The 23,972-nt window shown below is 42.4% G+C and overlaps 1 protein-coding gene across 7 annotated transcripts in view; it reads right to left on the bottom strand.

Annotated features, from left to right (window-relative positions):
* TMTC2 (transmembrane O-mannosyltransferase targeting cadherins 2) overlaps positions 1 to 17,715 on the bottom strand; it is a 537,933-nt gene extending 520,218 nt beyond the window's left edge. For 6 of the 7 annotated variants that reach the window (XR_014295268.1, XM_082635122.1, XM_082635123.1 and 3 more), the window contains exon 1: positions 17,006 to 17,715. Coding sequence is in view for 6 of the 7 variants with exons in the window: in XM_082635122.1 (XP_082491248.1) it covers positions 17,006 to 17,088 (83 nt within the window). In the remaining variant the exon portion in view is untranslated. The remainder of the gene's footprint in view (positions 1 to 17,005) is intronic. The other variant, XM_082635121.1, reaches the window with a different exon arrangement.
* Between the last annotated feature and the right edge of the window lie 6,257 nt (positions 17,716 to 23,972).

The raw sequence follows: 23,972 nt of genomic DNA, 5'->3' as shown, positions 1-23,972 counted from the left end.
TGGAAACACAAAAGACCCCGAATAGCCAAAGCAATCTTGAGAACGAAAAATGGAGCTGGAGGAATCAGGCTCCCTGACTTCAGACTATACTACAAAGCTACAGTAATCAAGACAATATGGTACTGGCACAAAAACAGAAAGATAGATCAATGGAACAGGATAGAAAGCCCAGAGATAAACCCACGGACATATGGTCACCTTATCTTTGATAAAGGAGGCAGGAATGTACAGTGGAGAAAGGACAGTCTCTTCAATAAGTGGTGCTGGGAAAACTGGATAGGGACATGTAAAAGTATGAGATTAGATCACTCCCTAACACCATACACAAAAATAAGCTCAAAATGGATTAAAGACCTAAATGTAAGGCCAGACACTATCAAACTCTTAGAGGAAAACATAGGCAGAACACTCTATGACATAAATCACAGCAAGATCCTTTTGGACCCACCTCCTAGAGAAATGGAAATAAAGACAAAAATAAACACATGGGACCTAATGAAACTTCAAAGCTTTTGCACAGCAAAGGAAACCATAAACAAGACCAAAAGACAACCCTCAGAATGGGAGAAAATATTTGCAAATGAAGCAACTGACAAAGGATTCATCTCCAAAATTTATAAGCAGCTCAGGCAGCTCAATAACAAAAAAACAAACAACCCAATCCAAAAATGGGCAGAAGACCTAAATAGACATTTCTCCACAGAAGATATACAGACTGCCAACAAACACATGAAAGGATGCTCAACATCTTTACTCATTAGAGAAATGCAAATCCAAACTACAATGAGATATCATCTCACACCAGTCAGAATGGCCATCATCAAAAAATCTACAAACAATAAATGCTGGAGAGGGTGTGGAGAAAAGGGAACACTCTTGCACTGCTGGTGGGAATGTGAATTGGTACAGCCGCTATGGAGAACGGTATGGAGGTTCCTTAAAAAACTACAAATAGAACTACCATATGACCCAGCAATTCCACTACTAGGCATATACCCTGAGAAAACCATAATTCAAAAAGAGACATGTACCAAAATGTTCATAGCAGCCCTATTTACAATAGCCCAGAGATGGAAACAACCTAAGTGCCCATCATCGGATGAATGGGTAAAGAAGATGTGGCACATATATACAATGGAATATTACTCAGCCATAAAAAGAAACGAAATTGAGCTATTTGTAATGAGGTGGATGGACCTAGAGCCTGTCATACAGAGTGAAGTAAGTCAGAAAGAGAAAGACAAATACTGTATGCTGACACATATATATGGAATTTAAGAAAAAAAAATGTCATGAAGAACCTAGGGGTAAGACAGGAATAAAGACACAGACCTACTAGAGAATGGACTTGAGGATATGGGGAGGGGGAAGGGTAAGCTGTGACAAAGTGAAAGAGCGGCATGGACATATATACACTACCAAACGTAAGGTAGATAGCTAGTGGGAAGCAGCCGCATAGCACAGGGAGATCAGCTCGGTGCTTTGTGACCGCCTGGAGGGGTGGGATAGGGAAGGCGGGAGGGAGACGCAAAAGGGAGGGGATATGGGAACATATGTATATGTATAACTGATTAAATTTGTTAAAGAAAAAAAAAAAAAGAAAAAAAAAAAGAAACCAGTTCTCACAAGTGCCTCTCTCATCCTCCCTCCCACTCTGGGTCAAGTGCCCCTCTTACATACTCACAATCATAAGCACGTCTCCCTGTTAAGGAAACTGTCTGTTTACTTGGTCTCCCCACCAGACTCTAAGATCCTTGAGATTATGGACTACATCTTCTTCAGGGTCAGTGTCCCCCATATTAAACATGGTTCGTGACACAGCTAAGCATTTACAAATGCTTGCTAAAGGAACACAGGAATCACAGGAGCTGAAAGCATCCCACACTGATGCTTTCCTGGGAGATAACACACATAAGAATGACTTAACACTTTTAAATCAAAGGCGAATGTCTATTTGAGTGGATTTCCTGAATTTAAAATAAACCACATCAAATCTTTCTCCCAAACTTTGAATAGAATTATCATATTTTTATACTGTAATTTTCAGAAATCAGGTTACTTAAATGGTAAACATACCCTTACTTTTTCTTTCTCTCCAATCACTTCTAGTAACAACAGCTGTTTCTGGTCTCTGAGGTAAGTGACCAGAATACACAAAACAATTTACAATGTTATTACTAAGTATCCTTAAATCTTTTGGTTGGTATGTGTATAAGGAAATTATCTCTTTACCAGTTTTGCTGCTTTCTAATTTCTATTCATCTCCTTTTTTCTAAAATCAGTGCTGACAGAAGTTGGCAGGAACTGATACTTTTCTTGGGAAAAAAATCCTTAAAATTAATCTCCTTTAAGTGAAGGAAAACTGATAATATTTCACAAAAGAAATCACTCATTAGCTTCCATTTACTCAAGATTATGACATAGAATACCATTCTGGTTTTCAATAAAGTTATAGCTACAGTGTTCCTTTGGCCACTTTCTACCAATTTCAGTTGATTCTGGTAAACTCTTTCTGAACACACAAATAGCCTGCAGACATACACAAAAGATTTCCTTCAAATGCAGTAGGTAACCTGCATGCAAAGCATTTACTCTATTTTTATAGAGATTCCCAGTGATGCTCAAAGAAAAAACATTCTGGCTAAGTTCTGGTTTGTGTTTAAGTTGTTATTCCAGTTTAGAGAAAACTTTAAAGTAAATAACGTTCTTGTCATATCTTAGGTTTTACAGGAAATCTTTGATCTTCATTTTCAACCAGTTTTCATAAATAATGATGACATAAAAAGAAATAAAAGTGAAAATCTAAACAAGATTATTCTTAGTATTGAAAACAATATTAACTTTTAAATATCATATATGGTCTACCTTAAATCTACAAGGTTTGTGTATATGAATAAAGTGTCCAATTTAACATTAAATTTGCTAATTCTCTCAGGCTTTAGTTTGAAAAATAAACCCAACCCCCTACCCAAAATCATAAATTCTCAGAATGCAAATTCTAAGTACACAAAGATGAAATCTGGGTATTTATTATGATAACTGCCTTTTTAAAAAAAACACAAACAAGCTGCTATTTTATAACACACACCCCAAATTCAGCATGCAATCAAAATCTACCACAGAATTTTTTGAAACACCAAAGACCTACTTTCCACAAATACAGTTGAATTCAGAGGATTTCCATTCTAACAAACTGTCTTTTTTTTTGTTTTTTTTTTTTTTTGCAGTTCGCAGGCCTCTCACTGTTGTGGCCTCTCCCGTTGCGGAGCACAGGCTCCGGACGCGCAGGCTCAGCGGCCATGGCTCACGGGCCCAGCTGCTCCGCGGCATGTGGGATCTTCCCGGACCGGGGCACGAACCCGTGTCCCCTGCATCGGCAGGCGGACTCTCAACCACTGCGCCACCAGGGAAGCCCTAACAAACTGTCTTGATTTAACCTCAAGAAGCTGTCAATCAGTCGCTGCTCTGGTTCCAATCCGCAGAGGTACCAATCAAAATGACCCATCTTCCATTGCAGTGCCTCTGTTTTCCCCTCACGAAGAAAGGTCATTCCAATTTCTCTATAATGATCCCTCCTCTATACCATGAAAGGAAAGCACTGTATCATAAACAAGAAAGGGCCAAAATACTCTTCAAGTCATCTCCTCTCAGTTCACCTTCTCCTTCATAGTAGATAACCTCTCCTTTCCATCCAACTCCTCACCCTGGAGAAATCCAGCTGTTGGTCTTTTCTTGAGTCTTAAAAATCAACTGCTGAGGCATGTTTTATAAGGTCCTGAATTATTGGTTTCTTGTACTCATTTAAGTTAATCCCAGAGAGTTGAGAGCCATAGTACAGAAACCATTTGTCGTTTCCCTTTAATAAATTAAAAGAGTATGACGGATTTTTTTTTTAACCCATCAGTAACAGAATCTGGTTTATTAAAATACTGGGTAAATTTTCACCTGAACATTCTAAAAATATTCCAAGGAACAGATGTGCACTAGAGAAAACTAGGCTGCTATCCAACAAGAACCAAAAGTGGTCTCCTCTTTAGGAGCTTGCCACTTGCTGTTAGAATTTAGTTATCAATAGGAACAGGGTAATAAACATTCCAACCAGTAAGAAGGTAACACATGAGAAATAAAACTATGATCACGGCTGAGGTAAAAACATGTTTGGTTGATATGGTTTGTTGTATTAATGCCTCATTTTCATTTTCACTGTAAAACATTAGATCCCTAGTTGATCTGGTATGTGTACCAAAATGCCCAATGTTTTACTGAAAACATTATCAATTGCCTCCAAATGGCCAATTTCATACATATTTCTTAGGCAAATGAGCCCAAACCCTAAACCCTATAACTGTGACCTGCTTTAAGCTGGAAGGCCCCTGGAGGATCATTAGAGCCTCACCCTGACTTTAAAGAGGAAACCATGTTATCAATACAGTAAACCTTCAGCATGCTAAGCTTACTTGGACTTTGAGGGGGAAAGTATTTTCTTTTTTGGGGGGCGGGGAGAGTGGGGGAGAAAGCCAGAAATGTTAGTGTCAAATGGTAAGTAAACGTGTGAAAGATCTGTTTTAAACAAGAAAGAGATCAATATTCTTAAATGCAGAACTACCTGTAAATAAATTAATGTGAGCTGTAGGTCCTGGTGAGAGAGCAAGTTAGAGAGTAAAAAGCTTCCCAGAAAAGGCTTCAAAGAACAGAGCTTTTCTATCCAATTTACTCACTGTAAAACAAAAGGTATATAAAAAGTATTCCTGGGATTTGGGCTAACTCTCTATTCAACATTATCTTTTGCAACATAACCGAAAACAACTCCGTATTTTCATTAAGATTTTTCTTATTAATATTAATAAGGAATAACAATATTAAGATATGTCCTTAAACAATGATTTTCCTTAAAAATCTAAACTACATATCAGAGAGTGAAACAATTCTTATAAGATGCTAAGAAATCATAATTTTGCCGACACTCCTACACACCGTAAGTATTATCTAATCTAAAGAAGAAAGTCACTTGATGTGAAGAAGATGGGAGATATCTGGGTTCTGGTTTTCGCATGTACTTTTTTTTAAATTGGTTATTCAATTAATTTGTTTTTTATGTTTTAATTTTATTGGAGTGTAGTTGACTTACAATGTTGTGTTAGTTTCAGGTATACAGCAAAGTGATTCAGTTATACAGTTAATCAAGTATATACCACAAACATTTTATTGGCAAAATTTGTGTGTGTGTATGCACGCATATGTGTGTATATAATGGTTAAATTTCAACCTCATTTCTCCAAACCTATAACCCAAGATGAAAATTAAAATTTTAAATGAGTAATTATTTAATATACTTCACCGAACTTTTCAGTGACACTAAATCTATCTGCAATACCAAGTTAAATATTATTGGAAATAAGTTTAAATTTTGAATATTGGCTTTAAAGAAAATTCCCTAAGAGCTCTACAATATTTTTAGATGTTATTATATAATGATTTTTAAATATCAGCTATAAAGTTAATGAATAATTTCTTGATCAAGAGAAATACTTAATAAGTATCCCAGACACCACCATACCAGGCATTTTATAAAACTTATTAAATTCTCCCAAGAACTCTAGGTATTACTATCCTCATTCTATAGAACAGGAACAGAGGCTAGAAGAGTTTTAGTAACACAATCAGAATTACACAATTAGCAAGTAACAGTTCTGGGATTAGATCCCTAATTTATCTGGCTCCAAAACTCTTGTGGTCTTTTTACTTTTTGCCACCTTGTTGCTTGGAAAGCTCTAAAAGAAAAAACACATTTTCTAATTAGTTACAAAAATGTATCACCAGGTTTAGATATTAGATGTCACCATCTAGTACATGTGCTAAGCACATTTACTACAGATTCTCAGTACACCACTGATTAACACAAACACTTCAATGCAGAAAACTTCAGCTTATCTGACATCTATCTTTCCTAATCACTGGGCTGCCAGGACTGCTCTAAACCTGAACATACTCCCCAAAGAAAAGGGGTTTCATTGAAAAGAGAGATCATGAGTACCCAGTAACAGTATACCCTGCCAAGCAGAACCAGAGTACCAACGATTATTCACACCCGATGCACTGCAATTGGTCCTTTTACCCTACAGAAGGAAAGAAGTGCTCAGATTGGCCAGAATATCTATTCAAAATAAGCACAGAGACTAGAAACAAAGGGAAAGCTGCAGAAAAGAAATACAGGAGAGCAAAACCTGCTTCTACGGTGAGACTAGGGACAGCTGACCAAAAGGGTGGACGGAGATTAGAAGCAGAGATGGGGCAGGCAATAGAAGCTGAGACAACAGGAGCTCAACCACTGACTCCGAGTGAAAAAGTGAGCCGGGACATAGAGTAGAACACAGCTCTGTTCTCAGGGCAGAAGAGTGAGATGCTAATGTACGGGGATAACTGAGTCATTCATCCTCTGGTCCAACACCGTCTACATCTGATTGTAACATCATGCAGCTTTTTAAACACAGAGAAAACATTCATCAGACTATTCCATTTGGTCCTCACTCTGTGGTTGGCAGTTGTTTTCATCATTTGCACTTCCTGACCAATTACAAGACCAAGTTTTAGAGGCTTAGTAGCTCAAGTACTAGTTAATAAAGTGTTATTTCCGAGACTAAAGACCTCTCCGCTTTTATCTTAGCCCAGTGTTCTTTCACAATACTGCCTGTAGTACAGAGTACAGTGTTTTAAAAAGCAAGAAATAATTATAATTTATTTTAGAATAAGTTCTTTAAAAAGATTTCTACTGGGCTTCCCTGATGGCGCAGTGGTTGAGAGTCCGCCTACCGATGCAGGGGACACGGGTTTGTGCCCCGGTCCGGGAAGATCCCACATGCCGCGGAGCGGCTGGGCCCGTGAGCCATGGCCTCTGAGCCTGCGCGTCCGGAGCCTGTGCTCCGCAGCGGGAGAGGCCACAACACTGAGAGGCCCGCGTACCGCCAAAAAAAAAAAAAAAAAAAAAAAAGATTTCTACTAAGTAGGAATGTAAAACTTCCCATATATATGGTATTCACCTATTCAGAAATCCACCAAAGTGCCCAAAGGCTGAGGTATAGTGTACCAGGTTAAAAAAATCAAAGGGGCCCAAGCATTTCTAATACTATGTAGATATACCTTTACCCAGTAGCATCACCCAGTGCCTGAATATCATTAATAAATCTTTATCTTTCCTACTCTCAGCTGCCTAATGCCTATATTTTGCCACCTGCCTGACGTCTATAATTTCATTCAGTGTAAGCCAAGTTTCCTTACAAGGGATTGTTCAACAAAAGTACAAACTCATCAAGGCACTGTCTATAGACTCAGTTTAGGCATCAGCATCTATTCAAGTCATAAGCCTAAGGCAACCGCCTATCAGTTTATTTGTAAAACTCAGAATCCAACATCTGTCTCCATAGTAACTACAAAGAAGATGATATTGTAATACAAGTTGGTGACAGATATTTCAATAGAGATCATCTCCTAGATTTTAGCAGGCTCTCTACCTTTTCAAAATGTACACAATATCTTAAACTCTTAAGATCAATTTAAAGATGTCATGATTGAACAAATATAAAACAAAACAGAGAGATTAAATAAAATGGCTAAACTCATATGCTTTTGAGATATAAAAGATTATCCTAAATCTTTTTTAATACAGGAATTTAGGCCGTCTTTTCCGAATATCTGTAAAACACACTGATCTAATGTGTACATTGCATGAACCAGCCGCATCTATCACACCTGGGGATGACAGAAATGCAGACTCTTAGACCCACTCCAGGCAGAATCTGCATTTTAACAAGCCCGGGTGATGTGCAGGTAGATTGAAGTTTGGGAAGCGCTGATCTAGAAATATATATACATATACATAGATGGAAAGAGATCCAACAACAGGCCCAGCTCAAAAATGTCTTTTTAGGAGAGGTACCAAAATATCCAGCTGGTTCAAAGAAACTGAGAATTTGAACTGCATTTTAAAAGATTTTCTAAAAGGTAATCATCCATATCAAAGGATGAAGGTAGGGTGTGGAGGTGGGGGGTTATGGGAGAGGACCAGGTCTAAAGCCCCCTGGCCTACCACAGGCATCCTCAGTATCATATCAGGCCTGAATTTAAAAGTACCTACTAAATACTCTCTCACAGAAATGGTTTACTTTATGTTAATGACATACAAGAGGTTTTAAAACAGTGAAATTTCATTTTCTGTTCAACATGGAACAAAAGCCAAAAACACCACTGTTTCTAAAAGAAAAAATACAAAGACTCTTAAAAATATAGAGGTGGAGGAAACCAAAAGAGATCATTTCAATAGGATATTTTAAATAGAAGACTAGATATCTGTGGCAAACTAGAGTTGGTAATTTCAGGCTGGACTCTGGTGTCTTTATAATAGATTTTTGTTCAAATCTCAAATTCATTTTCTTTGGTTAAGTCAGTACATACCCCTATAAGAGTGGGTTAAATTGTAAAACCTTATTTCTTTAATATAAATTCAGTGACACAACTCAGCTCCATTTTTTTTTTCTTTCAATGGAATAACAAGAATAACCTTCCTTTTTTTTTTTTTTTTTTCCGGTACTCGGGCCTCTCACTGTTGTGGCCTCTCCCGTTGCGGAGCACAGGCTCTGGACGCGCGGGCTCAGCGGCCATGGCTCACGGGCCCAGCCGCTCCGCGGCATGTGGGATCTTCCCAGACCGGGGCACGAACCCGTGTCCCCTGCACCGGCAGGCGGACTCTCAACCACTGCGCCACCAGGGAAGCCCCTAACCTTCCTATTTTAAATAAGGTTTACCAAATGAATTCAGGTATACTAGTTTTACACATCAGTTAGAAGTAACTGCCTCCCACTAAAGGGCCTATTTCTGCAAATAAAAATGTCTTTTTGCCTGATTAAACTTCTTCATCATCGGAGAACTTTTCTTCTGCAAACTTGTACTTGGAAAATTTGCCGTTAGAAACTTGCTTGTCAAAATGAGCTCTTTTCAATTTCTTTGGGAGTGCAGTCCTGTAGTTAATTATTTGGAGGAGGAGAGAAACACCCTATTCTAAAAGTACACCTGACAAACTATTCAGACCCAAGTATTCTACCTTAAGGCATGTTTTACAACCCAAAGCAGCAGGCTCAGTATTTATAATACCTTTAAAAACCTGAAGATAGGAGGGCAGAGGTACACAAAAGATAGTTTATAAAACAATGAGAATGGTCCCTAGGGGAACAACACAGCTGCCAGCCTTACCCTCCTTCTCCCAAATGGCTCTGTAATGACAATATACAATTGTTTCCTAGTTAAACCATAATCATAAGACTATAGTGAACTTGCTTTTTTTTTTTTTTAACTTGATGCTCCTGAGGAATAATCACACACTTATTATAATAAATTCCACAGAAATAAAGAGTAGTCATCGAAGACAAAGGGAAAGACACATTTTATTTGGACACAGTACCTAACACATAGCTGCTATTCCAAGGGCACTGATGTGTGTTTCATGTGACAAATCATGTAATTTAGTCAGTGTCCTTGATAATAACTATATGCTGCGCCACGCTTCAGACCCTGCCTCACCCTGATGTCACAAATGCCCCAGCAAAGAAATCAAGAAACAAAAGCTTACACCAATGTATCATAAGCAAACAGCATCTCCTCTGCCATGTACTAAGGTACTTTTAAAACAGATACAGTAGCACAGCCCTCAAGCAATGCGGCATGTTTATAGCCTTGGAATAAGTAAATGTACATATAATTTCACTTATTTCCATGATAAAATGGAAGCTAAAGGTGGAGTTAGGGTTTTGAATTCTAATCTCTTTTCCAAATTAATTTTTTAGACATCAGCAAGTCAAAATCTCTCTCCATCTCATCTTTAAAACAATCATTTCTAGTTATTCAAATTAACTGTATCTTACGAAGTGCCCTTAAATAAAATAAATGACTTTAAAAACACAACAGGAACTTTTAATGTAGAATCTTGAAAACAAATCATTTCAGTGTTCCCGCCTTCTTCAAATTTCTCCTGAATAGACAGGCTTACTCAATTCTTTCCTACTTACCTGTAAAGAAAAAAGCTCACGGTTGAACCCAAAATTGTAATTCCCAAAAGTTTCTAAAAGACTGAAACAAACATCTATAACTTTTATCCTAAGAAACCTTGAGTACCAGAGAAACTGACAAATGTAACTGAAAAACTAAACTGTCAGAGTGGAGAAAAAGAGATCAATAGAAATTTGATAGTGCCGCATCTTGTTGGAATTAACTGCCTAGAAAATACAACCAAAATAATCTCTGAGGCAAAAGTCTTCAATCCCTATGACCAGTCAAGGCAAATCTAGTTAACTCAAAGAGTTCAGCCACTGCAGACCTCCAAGCAAAACAACTGACCTGAACAATTAGGAAGGAGCCATTTGGGAAAGGTATTCTAAAGCTTCCACAGATATGAATAAAGTGCCAATGAGCACCAGATCAAGAAAAAGTCCAGTTCAAACCACCAACCATGGATCCTCAGCAGAGATGCTCTGCGAAAGAAGCCAACAGAATCCCAATAAAAGTTTAAAAATATGAGTATCAATCAAAATAAACATGAGTCAATGCAAGTGAAATTCTGCTAAAGGACAAGCTATCAGCATTTTTTTTTTTTTTTTTTTTTGTGGTACGCGGGCCTCTCACTGCTGCGGCCTCTCCCCGCTGCAGAGCACAGGCTCCGGACGCGCAGGCTCAATGGCCATGGCTCACGGGCCCAGCCGCTCCGTGGCATGTGGGATCCTCCCAGACCGGGGCACGAACCCGCGTCCCCTGCATCGGCAGGTGGACTCCCAACCACTGCGCCACCACGGAAGTCCGCTATCAGCATTTTTTATGTCTATCATCAGATTCCCAGATTCAAACACTATATAGTACCTGGTAAAGTACAGGTAGGAAAGGACAGACAGGGACGCTTACTGACAATGGGGAACAGCTGCTGTTTGTATTATGCACTATATATAAGGGAAGCCCATGTCTAGTGGTGTTCATAATTAGTGAATTAATGAATGTAGTCCTTTATTCCTCAAAAACACATACAGGGCTTCCCTGGTGGCGCAGTGGTTAAGAGTCTGCCTGCCAGTTCAGGGGACACAGGTTCGAGCCCTGGTCTGGGAAGGTCCCACATGCCGCGGAAAAACTAAGCCCGTGCGCCACAACTGCTAAGCCTGCGCTCTAGAGCCCACGAGCCACAACTACTGAGCCCGTGTGCTGCAACTACTGAAGCCTGCGCACCTAGAGCCCATGCTCTGCAACGAGAGAAGCCACTGCAGTGAGAAGCCCACGCATTGCAACAGAGTAGCCCCCGCTCACCACAACTAGAGAAAGCCCGCGCGCAGCAACAAAGACCCAACGCGGCCAATAAATAAATAAATAAATAAAATTAAAAGGAAAAAACCACATACAAATCAAATCTTCAAAGAAACCATCTAGCGTTGTGCATAATTACACCTGTAATGATTCAAAATATTATGCCTTTTTCATCCCATGAAAAATAGGATGTAGTTCCTGGTGATAGGCCTCTCCACTTTTTTCAGCTGGGCTCTTAATGAGGACAGCTATTCATAGAGGGAAAGTCCTTATGTTCAGCAACCCACTTGTCCTTTCCATCAAGGCTGCCACACTTGTCACTTTTGTGAAGCCATTTAAAGGAAGGACCCAAAGCTCATGTAAGACTTAGCTTCCAAGAGAGGACCAAAAAATTTAAGAGATGAATGTTACTGTGTTGAAAGCATGTTGGGTGAGAATAATGAAGTTATAAGAAAGTAGGTTTGTCAGCCATAGATTTATCGGAGCGCCTTAAGGGTAAACTTTGTCCTTTCCTAATATTATGAAGGTGCCTGTTTTAGAGAAAACATACCCTTCGCCTATGATAAACAGCTGCACCATCAAGGGCATTTTTTTTTTTTTTTTTTTTTTTTTGCAGTACACGGGCCTCTCACTGTTGTGGCCTCTCCCATTGCGGAGCACAGGCTCCGGACGCACAGGCTCAGCGGCCATGGCTCACTGGCCCAGCCGCTCCGCGGCATGTGGGATCTTCCCGGACCGGGGCACGAACCCGTGTCCCCTGCAGCGGCAGGCAGACTCTCAACCACTGCGCCATCAGGGAAGCCCATGGGCATTTTAAACAAGTGCTTTGAGCGCACGGAACAGCAACAAAGAGATTAGGAAGACAAACTGCTCTTAACTCATGTTGGAATCCAAAAGGTTGTAGCTATTTCAGAATTATACCAGCAGGGAATTCAGTATTACTATAGGGACACGTTAGCTCTGAAAAACTAAGTGCAGATGATGAGATGATGTAAACTAATAATGTGCAATAAATGCAGCCCCTCCCCCAAACATAGTGTATTTATAAATGAGAAAAACTAAGAGACAGATGGCTGGCAAGCAATTTCCCCTATGGCATTTGCACATGTCCATTCAGTGCTTGTATCTGGGTCATTTGCTAGGATAAACCCCATGTGACAAGCTCGATGGAGGTAAGGAAAAGTGGCCCATACCTGCTTCACCGAATTTTAATTTTAATTTACTGTTAAGGGATGTACTTATTCAAACAGCAAAATGAACCTTTTCCACACAGATTTGATTAAACAATCAAAACTTAGCTAGAAAATAAAATGTCACATAAAATATTTCATAACCTATGAACTGTACCCACTGGCCTTTTTTTTTTAGTACATTATCAACTGGGAAGGAAATGAGAGTAAAATAACACTCTTGTACACATTACCTTCTTCCAATAAAGACCTGAAGAGACAACCTTGCATGCAAAGCAAACTTCTCCCTTATTTACTTTGATTTTATAGTAATTCTTTCTAAACATGCTTTTACTAAATACCAGACATGCCTTCAGTGGTTGAACATACTAGAATTTTAAGATAACAAACCCAGATTGGTCCAAGGCAAGTTTATTAGAGAGAACTTTTCAGAGAGATGTTAGAGGGACTCATCATTTCACAAGTTATTCTTATACCAGGTCAAAAACCCAACTGATAAAAAAACACTAAAAGACCAAGGAGAAAGTATAGTTGAATATCTTCAGGGGGAAAAAAAAAAAAAAAGGTTTTTCTAAAAAGCTTGTCAATATACCTTAAATCTTCTATTCCTTCATTTTAAATACTGTTAACCAAACTCTTTATAACATTAAGGGGAAAAAAACCTTAACAAGTGTTTCTATAAAACTGAGATTTACATTTACACCTAAATGAATAACTAAACTAGGGATGTGCTACTGAAAGTTTGGAATAGGTTTGATTTCAAAAGTAGAAATTCCTGCTGTGGAGTTGCTTCTCCAAGTTTCACAAAATTACTGCACACCAATAACTAAGGAACCTAAAGGTAATGTTAACGATCATGGGTGAGTTTAACAGTTGCAGAATGGGCAATAAGGAACAAAAATTTCAAAGCAGCCAAAAAACGCATTTCCCACTTTCAAAAACTCAAATTGCCTTTTTTTTTTTTTAACTAATGCATTATTTTACACACATGAGACTAAAAAGATGTATTCGGTGCATTACGTTCTTACTTATCTATCACAAAGGGCATGCCGTCAATTAGGTGATATGTGCCAAATGAAATCACACTAGGAAACAGCAGTTATCGTTTACTTTTGTTGCTTTGAAGTAAACTGACTCTTCTTTTAGGGCTATCTTTATGCAAAACATAGCAGGACTTCTAAAGAGGATGCAGGGAAAGTGATGCAATGGTATCCTCGACAAATATGTAAGAGAGCAGAGAATTCAGGGTCAGCAAGTTTTTCCCACTGACCTAACATCAAATTTCTCCAGAAAGGGAGACAGTCCTTCACGAAGTCACATGCAGCATGACTTCAACTTTGGCAAAGACTGCATATTTATAATTCCAATTTTACTCTAACCACAGTTTAAGATTCAGTACAGTCTTTACTAGATTGAAGGCAAGGGGAGAGGGGAGGAAGCTGAAACTGTATATGCTTTTTCATCAGATATGATGAATTCTACTCCTCTACTGTTTGTTTCATCACATCAGAGCCATAGTCTTACATTCAGCACAGAAACACTTGTAAAATATTCAATTTTACCATAGGGAAATTGATTTTGCTAGAAGAAGGTTTCAGATGACCACTTAATCTCAACCAAGCTACATTAGACACTGAATATAATTACATATATAGTTTACAAAGTAAACCTGAGCACTACATTTAAAAGAAATGATAACTTGGAGAAGTACCACAGCAATAATGTTTAAGCTGAAGCAACAGAAAGCCCTCCTACAGTAAATGCCAGATTCTTCAGCTAAAATGCAGAGTCTTGCTTTAGTTAAGCAAGTCGAGCGTAAGAGCTCCCTCCCTCCCTTGAGCTGCCCTTTCACTCCCAGCACTGCCCTCTCCTTGCAGAACCATATTTCACAAAAGTTCCTAGGGTGGGGGGGTGGGGGGGAGGGGAAGGGGAGTGGGCGGTGTTGCAGCAGAAGCCACAGATGTAGTTTAAACAAAGTTTTACACTTGAGTCTTTGTAGTATGAAATGGAATGGTGGAAATAAACACATTATCATCATCCTACAGTTTCCACTTGACTCCCCAGCTTTTTTCCCTGCTTCTCACACAAGCGAGTTAGAGCAGTGAGACAGAAGAAACCTTGGCACTGAATCACCTGAACATGCTATGCAGACACCAAATATGTGCCATGCTCCTATTAATACATATTTCATAATTTCTAGGATTCATAAAAACCAAGTGTGGCACTTGTAAGATTTCATACTCGCAAGAGTACGTGATTGCATGTGCAGTTCTGCTACCAAGAAAATTAGAGTAAAATACACTTTTCAGATTGTAACTAAGTATCATGTATATTTACAGGTCTTCAACGTCATAATGGTATATATTGTCTATATGTCACACATTGGGCATGCTATCAGTTAGATGATACGGGCAAATCATCACATTAAATTCACCTATGCAGCTAGGTATAACTCAGGACTTTTGACGCTCCATTCAATGTATAGCAGGTAAAGAACTTATAACAATTGCCAACTATCAAAGCACAACTAATTTATCATCACACTCACACCATTCTGCCGAGTTACGACACTAACACTTCTGACTGATGATTAAAGAACACAAAATAGGCATTAAGTCTACAGGGAAATGTACATGCAAGTGTAGTTTAGTTCCAGCCTTAATCTTTAGTAGGATAGTTTCTTCTGACACGTACTTTTTAAAGAACTGGACAGCAATAAAGAATAGCCACACCATGCTATTTGCTTCATTTATCACAGTGTTCTACAATAGTTATAGTATTACCGTAAGTTACTTTTTTATATAAGTCCTAAATTATTGGTTTAAGTGCATATACTCTTCAAACTGTCCCCAACAGTGCCAGTAACTGCCCAGACTCCTCCTCCCTGAGCTCGATTTAGCGAAAAGTCACCCAACTTTGGAAGCAAGAGCTTTTCCTGCCAAGATTCTAGAAATAGCAGGTGCAGAGTAATACAAAATTGGCGGGTACAGAAGCAGCTCACCTCACTCTTACACACAGACCATTTACTTCTCGAAGCACGGAGCAAAACCGCTGAAATGTGTACACTGCCTAAAAGTTGAGGAAAAGTTTATGTGTAACAGTGGCTTCCTATCAACTAGTCTCTGATAGACACTACGTAAAATGCATTAAGAAGCGTTTGCTGGATGTTCTTGTACCTATTATCAGGGGATTTCATAACAGACATGTGGGTGTGAACCAAGATTCGCTGACTGAAGGCATACATCCATGAACATGCTTTTAGCTGGAGAGTGGGCACACAAGAGGATACAGAATATGGCTAAGCACCACCAGGAGAAAATTCTGCCTTCCTCTCCCCTCACTATCAACCACTTTGCTTAAGTTCACTCACTGCCTCGCCCTGACCCTGAGGATCCATTCACTTTCCATAACCCAGAGAGGCTGCTGAAAAGCTGTCAAAGTAAATCTGTGCTCACTTTTTGGATGGTTTAACTTCAATGGAGCATGAAACACCCCAGGACGGTTAATAAGTTTAGCCAGGCGTGCTGTTCTCCCTAATATATTTTAATTATGCGTCTGTTTTAATTGTCATCAGATTAAGTCACCGGAAAGGCACAAATTGGAATTTTCCCTAATGGCTATTAGAGCTTTTCATCAGTTTCTAAACACTAACAACGTTTAAAAAATAGGTAGAGACACGAGCACAACTGTGACATTTCCCAGAAATCGATGCAGTTTCTTTGACAACACGGTTCAGGTCTCATTAGCCACCCAAACTAACCCAAACGCAGAAGACAACTTCAGTCTCTAGGGGCGTCTGCTTCCCCAATTAGCACAAAAGAATCGCTAACGTCTAAAGTAAAACTCCCAGACAGAAACGAAAACCCAGGCTTTTATAAAGTGCTACTCCATCGATCGGTGAGGGAGGCGGGGGAGCGGAAGAGACGGCAGCAGCAGTATCCTGGCTCAAAGTAAAGTACACCATACGTCAAAAGGGAAAGTTGAAATACAGTGCCATTTCTCCACTATTTTGGCAACTGTCAAACGTGCGTTTTAACCTCGGGAAATAAAAGTGTCCCGTCAATAAAAGGAAACATTACAGGGAAGATCTATTAGGGGACGGGGAGCAGCTTCCTTCCAGTCCAGACGTAAAATCGCTCAATGTGCTTTTGTTGCACCATGGAATACCTAAGATTATTTATTTAATACGTTCATTAAAGAGTTTCCCAAACTGCTGTGATTTCCGCTAAGAAACTTAAGCGTCTGCCAACAACCTAGAAGCAAGGGAGAGGAACCTGCTGCAAACTAGGAACCCAAACTCCCTCGGCCCGCCCAGTGCGCCCGCGTCCCCGGCGTCTGTTTAGGTGTTGATGTTTACGCGTCTCCTAAACCTTCAGGTGCTGGACCAGCTCCCCCAAGACGCACTTCGAACCTTAAAGCAGGAAGCTTCAGAGCTACCGCGGAGTCCCCAAGCAGCCCGCCATCCCTTCCTCTCACCCCCTTACCTGTCATCGTAGCAGAAATCCGCACTCAGGGTGTTGAGATACAAAGCGAGCCCTAGAGCGCTGCTCACCAACTCTGCAATCATCTCTCCACCGCCTTCCCTCCGGCTCGGCTACCAGCGCGAGGGCAACAGCGGCAACAAAAAACAGAAGCATCAATCCCCACCTTCCGCCGCTTTCTCCTCCCAGCTTCACTTTTCCCTCGCTTCCCCACCCTCCCTTCCTCCCTCGGGTCCTTCCAATCCACCGTTCTCCTCCTCCTCCTCGCGCCCGTCTCCGCAGCTCCTGCGTCCTCCCCGGGTGCGGGCTCACACCGCGCTCCCCATGCCCTGCGCCGACGAGCGGCGAGCGGCGAGCGGCGTTCGGGCTCCGCGCCCCCCGGCGGATGCACAGGGCTAGTCCTTCGCGCGGCTCGCGCCCCCACCCTAACCCATGGCAGTGCAGGGCGCCCTAGGTGAGGAGTGGGACTCGGAGGAGGTGGAAGAGTGCGGGGTGGGGACAGAAGGACCGGACCGAGCCGGGCTCTGAGACCAGCTGGAGGAAGAGAGAGAGAGAAGGGCGGGTGGGAGGGACAAGGCGAACCGCCTCCCCTCGCCGCCTCCCGCTCGCACCGCTCCGGTGCCGCTCGGGCAGTCTCCGGCCGCCACAGCGGCTGCAGCTCATTCACTCTTTATTAGCTCCCCTCCCGGCCCCAGCCCCTTCTCCAATGAAGTGAGAAGCGGTGGCTGGAGACTCCAGAAGCTCCCGCGTGGGGTTCTCGGAGCTGTCCCCCGCGCCTGCGTGGCCAACCCTCCACCGGGTTTGCCCAGCCCCTTTCTCCACCCAGATCCGCCCCTAAGGTTCCGCCCACGCTACCCCCTGGGCTGAAGCCTCCTCCCACACTCTCCCCCGGCCGGAGGCTCCTCCTCCCCGCCTCCCGCCCTCCCCTTGTTTCTTTCACCTTCGATTTCACTCTGGGAAGCCCAGGGAACCCAGGGGCGGCGGCTGGAAGACAGCCCAAAGAGGTAGCTGGAGTGCGCCCTGGGCGGGGCAGCTAGAGGAGGAACGAGACCGAGGAGGACGCAGTCGCTCGCCCCGCTGTTGCCTGGCGGCGCCTAGCACCGACTGGATCTCAACCCCAGCGCTGCGTGTGCCAAGCGCTGCCAGGCGTAGGTCCGGTCAGCTGGAGAGACTTCTGGGGACCGGGAGAGGAAGAACAGGTTTGGCGAGTGCCGCAGACTTGGTTGCCACAAACACACACGCGACCTCACACCCTCACTATGCGTGAACCGAAACGGTGCGGGGGGCGGAGGGGGGGCGTTGGAGAGCTAGAGGGGTGTCTTAGGAGGGAGAGATTTCAGCTCCGAGCCGACCTTTGTCCCGAATGTCAATGGAGAGACGTGTGGGGAGGGAAATATTCCCGCAGTCAGGTTAAAAAGAAAGGACCCCCTCAGAGGAAAGAAAGACTAGCGCACACACATCCATACCCCGCAGCTGCGGGAGCTTTTCGTGGTTTCAAGGGAACTGTCAGGCTGACCCCAAGAACACGGAGAAGAGACGCCTGTACAACCGAGTACAGCGCTACCCTTCCACCTAGGAAGGTGGGAAGCTAATGCCCTTTCCTTTCCGCCCGGATGCAGGACTGGATGGAAGGCGTCCAACATGATGAAATATGGTGTAGAAGAATGGTCTGTGTAGAACGAGCTCTGGGTACTAAAGTTGCAAGAGCAAAGAGGACCGTGGGCTGCCTGCCACATCTCCTCCCGGCTTGGCCCCTTTCTGGCTGGACGAGTGGCTCCCGGGACCGCGATGAACACTACTGCAGCGCCCCCTGCTGCATGGCAGCCACAATGCATGGAAAACAGACCTGTAGAGGGCTGACTCCCCCCCTCCCCCCCATACCTCGGCCATAGCTCCAAAGGCAGCACCTAACCAGCAAGCTGTCCAAAACGGCGGCAAGAAATTGAGCCCCCCGGATGTCTGGCAGTGCCTGAAAAGCAAATGCCGTGGTTTGGGTGTCTGCAAAACAAAGCGACATCTTTTCCTGATTTCACAAGGAAACCTATGTATTATTCACAGGTGAAATTATGAATATTTATTATACCTGTTGTGCCATGCACGAAGGTCCCATTTTTGTGCCCTGGGAAAAACATAAGTAAACGCACATAGAGGGAACTGTATCTTTAAAGGCAGGGACTGATCTTTCACCTTTTTTTTTTTTTTTTTTTTTTTTTGCAGTACGCGGGCCTCTCACTGTTGTGGCCTCTCCCGTTGCGGAGCACAGGCTCCGGACATGCAGGCTCAGCGGCCACGGCTCACGGGCCCAGCCGCTCCGCAGCATGTGGGATCTTCCCGGACCGGGGCACGAACCCGTGTCCCCTGCATCGGCAGGCAGACTCTCAACCACTGCGCCACCAGGGAAGCCCTACTTTTTTTTTTTTTTTTTTTTTTTTTTTTTTTAACCCCATAACCTCTGCTTAGTGTCAAAAAGTTTTTAAAATCATATCAATTGGCCCATCAAGGTCCTCTGTGTCCCTCCACTGCACCCATCTGGGTGACCTTTGGCCAGTCACCTAACCTCTTTGTGCCTCAGTTTTCTCACCTATAAAACAGTGATGATAATAATACCTATCTATGGGCACTATTATTATGAAGATGAAAGTAGTTAACATGTGTAAAGCACCTAGAAGCGTCCTAAATGCAATAGCAGCGGTAGCTGTTATTTATTACTACTACGATTATTATTATTCTCTCCAACTTCCTCTTCTCCTTTAGGTTGTCAGCTAACACCTAGATGTTTACCCCCAAAACATACTGCCATTCACATCCACACTGCTCCAGTCCTAATCCAAGCTACCCATGTTCCCTACACGGACAAATGCAGAAGCTTTCTAAGAGCTCTCCTTTAGGTTGTCAGCTAACACCTAGATGTTTACCCCCAAAACATACTGCCATTCACATCCACACTGCTCCAGTCCTAATCCAAGCTACCCATGTTCCCTACACGGACAAATGCAGAAGCTTTCTAAGAGCTCTCCTTTAGGTTGTCAGCTAACACCTAGATGTTTACCCCCAAAACATACTCCCATTCACATCCACACTGCTCCAGTCCTAATCCAAGCTACCCATGTTCCCTACACGGACAAATGCAGAAGCTTTCTAAGAGCTCTCCTTTAGGTTGTCAGCTAACACCTAGATGTTTACCCCCAAAACATACTCCCATTCACATCCACACTGCTCCAGTCCTAATCCAAGCTACCCATGTTCCCTACACGGACAAATGCAGAAGCTTTCTAAGAGCTCTCCTTTAGGTTGTCAGCTAACACCTAGATGTTTACCCCCAAAACATACTGCCATTCACATCCACACTGCTCCAGTCCTAATCCAAGCTACCCATGTTCCCTACACGGACAAATGCAGAAGCTTTCTAAGAGCTCTCCTTTAGGTTGTCAGCTAACACCTAGATGTTTACCCCCAAAACATACTCCCATTCACATCCACACTGCTCCAGTCCTAATCCAAGCTACCCATGTTCCCTACACGGACAAATGCAGAAGCTTTCTAAGAGCTCTCCTTTAGGTTGTCAGCTAACACCTAGATGTTTACCCCCAAAACATACTCCCATTCACATCCACACTGCTCCAGTCCTAATCCAAGCTACCCATGTTCCCTACACGGACAAATGCAGAAGCTTTCTAAGAGCTCTCCTTTAGGTTGTCAGCTAACACCTAGATGTTTACCCCCAAAACATACTCCCATTCACATCCACACTGCTCCAGTCCTAATCCAAGCTACCCATGTTCCCTACACGGACAAATGCAGAAGATTTCTAAGAGCTCTCCTTACTTCTACTGCAATTCTCACCCCTCGCCAGTCATAACTTCAGGTATTAGACGGAGGATTCTTTTGAAACCCTATGATCTCCCTGCTAAAAGAAAATGTTCAATGATTTCCTGTTATACATAAAATAAAACTCGAATCCTTACCACAGCTAGCCAGCCCTTCGTCTGGCCCAATGGTGCTCGCCCGTCTCACTGTGCTCCTGTGTTCCAGCCACAGAGACGTCCTGCTCCTCCGGAATCTACACTTTTCTTCCCCCCCACGTGGAATGCCTTCTAGCCAGACCTTCTCCAGCTCCTTCTCAGCATTCAGTCTTAGTTCAGTCTTAGTTCAAAGGTCATCACAGGAAGGCTTTTCCAGCCCACACTTTAGGAAGTAGCCTCTCCCCCAGCAATCTCTATCCCATCAGGCTGCATTATTTTCTTCATAGTACACATGAGTATCTGGAATCACCACCAGAATTGTGGCCCCAGGAGGCCAGGGACCTTATCAGTCTTGTTTTCCCTGTAATGCCCAGCACCTATAAACATCTGGACAGGTAGAAGAAAAGAAAGTTCACTGTTAATGAACACGTAAATGTGCTCAGCAGAAACTAGAACCACTGAAAATCCACGACTTTTCATCATGAGAGAATAGGGTAAACGGATTAACTGTCAATGTTAAAGATAGTAAAGTATTAACAAAGGAGCGAGGGAGGAAGCAGGTTAAAACTTCTTAAGAACGACATTGGCTCTTCAGGAAAGTGGGAGTGGTGGGAAGTCACAGGCGGCTCCCTTTAGTAATTAACAGGAAGGGCTCAGGGGCAACAAAGCACCGAGAGAGACGTGGGTTCAGTCCGCTGAAAGCTTGTAAGCATTTTCCAGAGCTGTCTTCTTTCTCAAGGAGCCAACGGATTTAAAGAAATATTTTCTACACTCCTCCCTCACCTCCTCCTTTTCTCTTCCCCCCCCCCCCGACTCCTCCAAATTAGAAGCACGGGAGACCGAGAAATGCCGCAGAGTGGCACGTCTTGCCATCCCTGATGAATGGAAGGCTGAAAATCCAGCTGTGTTTGAGAAATCCAGTTGCTTTTAACAAATTTTCCTACTATGATTTAACGTGGGTCTCAATATTCTTCCAGGGCATTAAGCCTTGGTCTCTTTCACACGGCTCTCCAAGGGCTGAGAAGCAGCCAATGCCTGCATTTTTGTGACCTTCCTTGAACAGCTTTGAGGGGGGAAATCAGATTAAAGATGTAAAGATGTCATCACTCTCCTTGCAGATCATTTCAAACCTGAGGACATTGCTATTTAATTTATTAAGGTATACTTACCCATTGTGAGATTGCTGCCTGGGTTTTGAAAATATATATATATATGTATTTTAAAAATTAAAAAAAAATATATATATACACACACATGTATATTCTATTTAAAGCTACTGTTTCTCTCCACAGATGAAGGAAATTAGGCTGACTGAGTTGAGTTTTCTACCTTACACACCAGACTGTCCAAAAAAGTGCTAAGCCTTTATTTTCCCCAAGTAGGTTCCACACATCTGTTACCTCACCACTTCCTCAGTGAATTATTTTTTATAGTTGCCCTGACCTACCCTGCATTTGTTCTGCATTTCCAGCCCTTTGTTGTACAATTCATACCTTTGCAGTGCCAGTTCCTTGGGGTAAAGATTTCCTTATTTGCCTAAGACATTTTTAGTTTATTGTGCAATACTATCTTCCCTTTGGGTGTTGCATAAATATTAACTAAAAATCCACATCTGGTCTTGGTCATCATTTCTATTTGTCCTAATATAATTTCTCTTTGAACAATTCATTTGTAAAGTGTGCCAAGGGTGAAATGTGGCACATAAATTCTCCTGCTGCCTAGAATGCCTTTTAAAGTGCCCACAGATTTGGTTATTTATGAACAGAAGATTTGCACCTCTTCCTTGCTCTCTCAATTCTAAAAATGTACCAGGCCAAAGTAATTACAATCTCCCATATGTTTTGTGAAAAGGTATCCAAGAATCTCCTGCTAAAATCTTAACAGATTGACTAGGAAGCAGAAAAGCTCTAGCCCAGCAGGTGAAACTGCCTGTTTAGGGAGGGCAGAACAGAGCTCTCTGCTGGGGGACTCGTAAGTTCTGGGCTTTACTCAGGAAATAACCCTGCAGGAGAAAAACAGCAGAGCGTGGATGAAATGTGGGTCAGGGAGCTGAAAGAGGCACCAGGGCTGCTTGGTTAACTAATGACAGTAAATGCATCGGCTACACATGTTACCTTTGGATGTTTCCCAGCATACCTTCAAATGCTACCCTGTAGACATTACAAATGTAACATCACTTTATCCCAAAACTTGTGATCCATAAGGAATATAATTAGGACGATGCAACCATGGAAAGAGATCCTGTCGCCTCTGCCACAAACCCAGGTCTGTTAAGAACCAGCTGCTTGGGCTTCCCTGGTTGCGCAGTGGTTGAGAGTCCGCCTGCCGATGCAGGGGACACAGGTTCATGCCCCGGTCCAGGAAGATCCCACATGCCGCGGAGCGGTTGGGCCCGTGAGCCATGGCCGCTGAGCCTGCGCGTCCGGAGCCTGTGCTCCGCAACGGGAGAGGCCACAACAGTGAGAGGCCCAAAGAAAAAAGGAAAGCAAGGACAGCCTCCTTCATAGAATCTCTCTGAATGCATTCACAAGCACTGGTATAAACAGTGATCAAAAATATTCTAACGGCTTGAAAATGGCACAGAATTTGGGTAACAGAGTTTTGATAAGCCTCAGATTCTGTAAAATAAAAGATAAATCAAAGAGAAGGTAGAAGACTAGTTTTGAGGTGGATCTTAGGTAAATTAACCAGTTATTCATGAACATTGCCTTGATGCTTAGCCCAACATGAACTCTTCAGAGCCAGCATCGTCCAGTAGAACTTTCTGGAAAGGCGGTTTTATACCTGTGCTCCCCAGTGTGGTAGCCATCAGCTACATGCAGCTACTGAGCACGTAAAGTACGGCTACTGTGACTGAGGAGCTGAATTTTAAATTTTGTTTAATTTTAATTAATTTAAATGTAAATAGCGACATTGGCTAGTGGCTACTACATTGGACGACACAATGAGTGCACTTAAAAGCCAGTTGCCTAGGGGCTTCCCTGGTGGCGCAGTGGTTGAGAGTCCGC

This window comes from Mesoplodon mirus, assembly GCF_964341445.2.
Source record: "Mesoplodon mirus genome assembly, chromosome: 11".
Taxonomy (NCBI): Eukaryota; Metazoa; Chordata; class Mammalia; order Artiodactyla; family Ziphiidae; genus Mesoplodon; species Mesoplodon mirus.
Note: the sequence above shows the minus strand (reverse complement) of the source record. Positions and strands in the feature narration are given on the sequence as shown.